The 6,240-nt window shown below is 58.8% G+C and overlaps 1 protein-coding gene across 1 annotated transcript; it reads right to left on the bottom strand.

Annotated features, from left to right (window-relative positions):
* Window positions 1-4,090: 4,090 nt before the first annotated feature.
* ABHD11 (abhydrolase domain containing 11) lies at window positions 4,091-6,240 on the bottom strand. Its single transcript, XM_041484955.1, is given in 6 exon segments — window positions 4,091-4,594; window positions 4,876-5,057; window positions 5,154-5,324; window positions 5,733-5,906; window positions 6,005-6,178; window positions 6,181-6,240. Coding segments are annotated over 6 exon segments (885 nt in total). The 5' UTR covers window positions 6,226-6,240; the 3' UTR covers window positions 4,091-4,455.

Raw genomic sequence — 6,240 nt, forward strand, 5'->3', positions numbered from 1 at the left:
GCCCGCGCGCTCCGGCCAATCAGCGCTCGGTACCGCCGGCGCCACCGACCAACCAGAGGAGAGAACGCGTCCCCGCCCAGCGCCACCGGCAGCCAGGCCACGCCCATCCACCCTCCCGCCAGGCCTATCCCGTGACATGAGAGGGGGCGGTGTCCGCCGCCCGAAGGCCAATGAGAAATCACAGCGCGTCCCGCCGCAGCCAATCGGCGGCCGCAAGGCGCCGCTCCTCAGAAAGGGCGGGCGGGTGGGCCGTCCCATCACGTGACCGCCCGGTGACAGGGACTCCCCTCAGCCCGGCCGGGCCCGCGGCGGCACGAGGGGTCCCGGAGCCCGATGGACCTCGGTCCCAGGCAGCGCCCAGGGGAACAACCCCGTGGCCGCCTCCGGTGTCTCGGCCGGGACAGGATGGCGCGGGGTCGCTGCCTCTGGGCCTGGCCTCGCGTTCTACGGAAGCCCCCTGAATGGTCAAGAGCTCGTGAGGCCTCCCCGCTCTATCGCCCCGCTCAGCCTCGGGCAGCTGCTGCTTCTCTCTGCCTGGATGTGCCTCCCCCGGGGCTGGATGGCCTCTGCCCCTCGCCTCGCCCCTGCATTTCCCAATCCGTGGCATTACTTCTGCCGTTCACATCCTCATCCTGCGGACCAGCCCAGCTAATGTAGTTAGGGGGTGATCTCGGGCTTTCTCACAGCCCAGGTTTTACAGTCCAGGATCCTGCGGGCTGCAATCACAGAGTAGTTGAAACTGGAAGGGACCTGTGGAGATCACCCAGTCCAACCCCTCTGCCAAGGCAGGGTCACCCAGAGCAGGTGACAGGAAGGCGTCTGGGTGCGTTTGGAATGTCTCCAGAGAGGGAGACTCCACGGCCTCTCTGGGCAGCTGTTCCAGTGCTCCCAGCTGCCAGCACAAAGTGGTGCTGCCCGAGGTGGTGTCTCTGCAGCCTCTGGAAAGAATGAGCTGAGCCCAGCCCCAGACAGGGCTGGAGGGTTTGGGGGCGTGGACAGAGGGATGTCGGTCCTCCACAGAGGACAACCATCCCTGCCTGATGCCAGCTGTGGGTGGAGCTGTCCCGGGCCTGCCTCTAAGAGGTGCAGAGGCAACTCTTCCTCCTAGTCCCGCAGATGTTGAATCTTTGCAAATGCACTGCTTTGGGTGATTTCCCCGGGAAAAATGTGTGGGAAAAGGGGGAGGTGAGTGAAGGCAGGAAAAGTCTCTGGGCTGGAAAATGAAGGAGGAAGCAGCACTCTGGGTTGGCAATAGGGCAGGGGGAGCAGGTCGAGAGGTGATAGGCAGGAGGCAGCACCTGGAGGGAGCTGGGTGGTGGGGCAGCTGGAGCTATGGTGCGGGGCAGATGGTGCCATCCTGAAGAGGAGCTGCTCCAGAATGTGCAGAAAGAGTTTGTGGAGCATGTGAGCACCCAGTGATCTCTGGGATGCTGGACAACCTGCTGACCCAAGGGGTTCTGAGCCTCGGTCAGGTGGAAGAGCAGCCCTGGGGAGTGTCTGAGACTCAAAGGCAAGGGGCAGTTGGGTATCACGGCCCTGAGACCCCTTGCTACCCTGTGATGACGGAGCTCTTGGGGGTGGCTGTCCCCCATGGGCCTGAACAGGGGCCCCAAGGGGCCCTGCCCTGCAATAGCCCTTCTTGCTACAGGCACTTCCCAGTGTAACTGAGGGGCTTTCTGCTAGCAGGGCCCTCTGCTGTGCCACTGGCCTTTCGTGACACTGAGGTGCCCCCTTAGCCCCCGTTGGCATCCAGGACCAGCCCTGGATCCAGCAGTGCTCCGAGTGAACACTGCAGCATCGGGGACAGAAGGAGCCCACATGCTGTGGGCAGAGCAGCTGAGAGGAGGGCTGGAGCATAGCCCTGCCACCCTGATGGGGCAGGCATGGCCTGAGCGGAGCCAGCGGCCTGCCTGCCAAGGAGCAGGGCAGTAGATCACAGAGTAAGTTAAACTGGAAAAGATCTTGAAGTCATTGAGTCCAGCCTTTAGTGCAGGGAACCCCCCGGCCAGGGCACGCGGCTGCTCAGGACACGCACAGACCCCACTGGCAGCACCAGGCCGGGGTTTGTGACCACCTTCCCTGGAGGCAGGGCTCCCACCCCCACCGCCCCCCCGGCTCTGCCTGCACTCCTCCTGCCAATTTTATCTCCCCCGCCAACCACTGTGGTGGAAATTGGCTTCTCCTGCTGCGTCTCAGATGGCTCCAGGCCATGCCAGCATGGCTGCTGGGAGAACAGGAGAGCAGAGACTTGAAGAAAATATTCACATCACTTGTGTCTTCCCTAGGATGCCATGTCCTTTTTCCATGCTGTTGGTCAGATGGGCCATTTGGTCCGATGGGCCAAATGATTTTGGAGAAGGCCAAATGATCTTGGAGAAGGTGCCCCGTCCCCTGGTCTGGCACCCAGCATTAATCACTGTTGCAGTGAGGGACACTAGTGAAGTCACACTTGACATCTGTCACCCCAGATCCCATGTCCTGCAGGTCATCAACAGGCTCTATTTCTACCCAATGCCCGATAGAGCAGTTTTGAAGTCATGCCTGCAACAGCCACACAGAGATCTTCCTAAAGACGGGGTTTGTGGTTAACTGCAGTTGCGTCAAGGATCAGACGTCCTGCTTGGAGCAGAGCTCAGGCCAGGACAGGTCCTTTCCTGGCAGGCTCCTTGGGAGCAGGCTGTCAAAAAGGGGTCTGGTTTTGCCTGGGGAGTCAGCTGGATCTCTGGAGGCATCAGCACCCTGACACTTGACAGCATAGAGCCCAGTGAGTCAGTGCAGCCCATGGCATCCCTTGTGCCACCAGACATATGTCTGGACGGGCCCTTGGGATGTCTCTTGAATTCCCTGTACCCTTCCCCTGCAGGAACAGAGCCACTCTCATTTCTCCCTGCTGTCTCTCTCACCCCAGGTCCAACAATGCTTCCCTATGCTCCCTCAGCAGATGCCATCACAAGAATGGACTACAATGTTGCTCTACCTCTAGAAAGCTCTACCTCTCCTCACGCCACTCATCTCCTGCCATGGTGAGACTCTTCACCTTGCACCTTGCAGCTGCCTTTTGTCTGTGTCCCAAACCTGGTACCTGGCCAGCAGGAAGGAGTGGGGAGAAATCCCCCACTGATCCTGGGCTCCAGAGCTTATGGCTTAGTCCAAAGGTCTTGTGTGCTGATAGCTGGGGCCAGACCCCACCCCCAGCTGGCTTGTGGCACCCAAGGAACTAATTTCAGTAGTTGTGACTCTGGAGCTTATTGGTCTGACATTCTTCACGGGAAAAAGTAATACACAGAGAGCAAAAGTGTTTGAATTTGAGGGTGATATAGCAGAAAACTCAAGGCCAATGCAGCCCAGCTCCGGAGAGGAGAGGAGAGGAGAGGAGAGGAGAGGAGAGACAAGAACAGCTCTGCAGAAACATAGCAAATCTCCAAAGCAGTCTCTGGTGCCTGCTCTGCTAGGCAACTATAGCCAGACCTGGCATAAAACATCCTCAGTCTTCTGCCCTCCCTCCCTTTTGGGGCCTCTGAACAACCCCAAATTAAGCAGACTCATCCCAGGGAGCAGCAGACACCTGGCTCTGGAGCAGCAAAAGCAGAGATGATTAATGTCTCTCTCTACTGTCTGCATGCACAGTGTGTCCCCCAGTTGTGACAGAGATGATTCGTCACCCCCATAGTCACTTCTGCCCTGTTCCCAGCTTTACCAGTTGTCCAATAAAGGGATTTTTGCAGCAGACACCCTGCTCCTCTGCCTCCAGCCCATGGTGGGTGGGTGTTATGCTGCAGGAGGATGCAGAGTAGGTGGGAGGGAAGAAATTGTCAGGAGCTCAGGGATGAAGTGACACCTGCCTTTGGGACAGCCTGGGCAAACATGCTCCTTGCCCAGGAGGCAGATTCCAAGAGCAATGTTGCAATTTCCCCTGGAAGCCAAGAAAGACCCTCAAATCTGTGTCTTATGTGCACTGCTCCCACAGCTTGTCACATTAGGGCCCAGTCCAGCTGTCACCTCCCACCAGCATCCCTGCTGCCAACTGAGAAGCCCCTCCTATGCCCCCCACACATGCCCTTCCCACCATGGCCACATCCAACCCCTGTTCTGCCTTGGCATGGATTCAGCTTTATTGCACATTCTGCAAAGTCACAGCCAGATCCATGGAAGGATCTGGCAGCAGGAAAACAAGAGAGCTCTCCTGCCCTCTCCGTGTGCCTGACACCCCTGTGCAGGCAGGACAGTGTCCTGAGCCACATCCCTGAGAGGTGGCAGGAGATCTCAGCAGCATGCAGGTGCCTCTCTGCTCTGGCTGCAGAAGAATCAGGATAGGAGAAGGTCTTGCAGGCAGGATCAGACTGCAGTGAGGGCAGCCAGTCCCAGCTCAGCCCATCCTCAGAGCCCAAGCCCTGCATCACTGTCCAGAGCTCCTCAGGACCCACATGGTCCCTGCAGAAACCCTGGTCCCCAGTGCTACAGCTGTGGCAGGAAATTGAGGACAGCAGTGATGAATTCTTCAAATTTATCCTGATGGACTATGTGGCCTGCACCTTTAATGTACTGGATCTCTGCATTGGGGAAGAGACGTTGGATCTCTGGGTAGTCTCTGGAGCTGCAGGACAAGGGAACATACTATGATAAGAGGTCCCTCCTGGTGTCTTCCCTCACCCTCCCCAAGCAGAGGATGATCCCGGATATGACTCCTTTCCTGTTGGGAAAGCCCAGGGGGCTCCTAGGTTCCCCCTCACTCTAGTATGTCGGTGTCACTGGCTGCTGGAGAAACCGCCCTTGCTCAGGACCTTCCCCATCCCAAGAGCTCCTCCCACTCTTGGCAGCTGCAAAGAGCACAAAAGGTCAAACCACAGACCTGGAACCGCTTCTCTCCGGTCTCACCTGATATAGGGCGAGTCAGACCCTCCCAAGAAGAGTGCAGGACCAGGATATGGCTTTTGGAAGACAGGGAAGTTCATGATATCTGCCAGGTGCCGGGAAATAGCCTCCAGGTTCACCCGCCACACGTAGCAGCCCTCCACCTCCACCAGGTTGGTGAGGAGGAACTGTCTCAGCTGTGGGAGCTGCCACGGAAGGGGACCATGTTGTCTTCAGTAAGAGCAACAAAACAGGATGTCTTGGCACCCTCCATCCTCCCCATCTCCCACGGGATTTCCTACCTTGACCACGGGCTGCAGCTGGTCATCTGCCAGCTGGCGTGCTGCAGAGCGGGACAGCCCCGCTGGGACCTTCACCTCCTTCATGGCCGAGATGTAGGCAGAGAATTCGGACACAGGGGCGGTTGAGCCAGGACCAATGTCTACAGAGATGAGGCGTTCCACCAGGTCTGGCTGGAGAAACAAGCAGGGTAGATCAGACGCCAGGATCTCCCAAGATCTCTCCAGTGGGAGTAGGCACAGGGCTCCACTCCCAGTCAGATTCCCTGGAGGCTCTTTGCTCCCTCCTGTCTCAGTAGAGACCTCCATGTGCCCTTCCCAGAGTCATCCTCGGCACAGATCTCCAAGCTCCCTCACAATCACTGCTGGAGGGACAGGGCAGAGCATGGGCTGGTGGACATAGATTTGCTCCTGCTCCCATAGCCTGGCTTACACCACCCACCCTGATACAGACAAGTCCCTGTGGAGCTGGGGGCAAAGCTGGCCCCAGTGAACAGTCTCAGAAGGTGCTATCCTCTTCCTACAGCGCCCTCCGGAACTTCCTGAGCCTGTGACCCCACTCCCACCCCCATGCCTGCTGACCCGCTGCAAGGCCAGTGTCATGGCTGTCTTGCCCCCCATGCTGTGTCCCACGAGGATGCATTTGGTGATGCCCAGGCGGCTCAGGAGGTGCTGCACGTCCAGGCTCATCGCTTCATACGTCATCACAGGGCTGTGGGGGCTGCTGCCGTGGTTCCGGGCATCCACTGTCAGCACCTGCCTGGGCAGGAGCAGTGTGTCACCCCAGGCACTGCCCAACGTGACCCTGGACCCCTCCCTGTGTGCCGTGCCTCCCCCCACGTCCTGGGTCTCACCTTGCCGCTACCACGGCGCACAAGTGTCTTGGCCACTGTCTGGAAGTTGCTGTGGCTGCCAAAGAGCCCGTGGAGCAGGACAAGGGGTGGCTGATCCCTGCGACCCTCCACCTCCACATGGGCCAGGGGCACTGCACTGCAGGGAGACAGGAATGGGGTATGGCCAGAGGTGCAGGAGGGAAATGAGCCTTGCCCCTCTGCCCAGCCCTGGTGAGGCACATTTGGAGTGTTGTGTC

Source organism: Pyrgilauda ruficollis, unplaced genomic scaffold (genome assembly GCF_017590135.1).
Source record: "Pyrgilauda ruficollis isolate IOZ18807 unplaced genomic scaffold, ASM1759013v1 scaffold69, whole genome shotgun sequence".
NCBI lineage: Eukaryota > Metazoa > Chordata > Aves > Passeriformes > Passeridae > Pyrgilauda > Pyrgilauda ruficollis.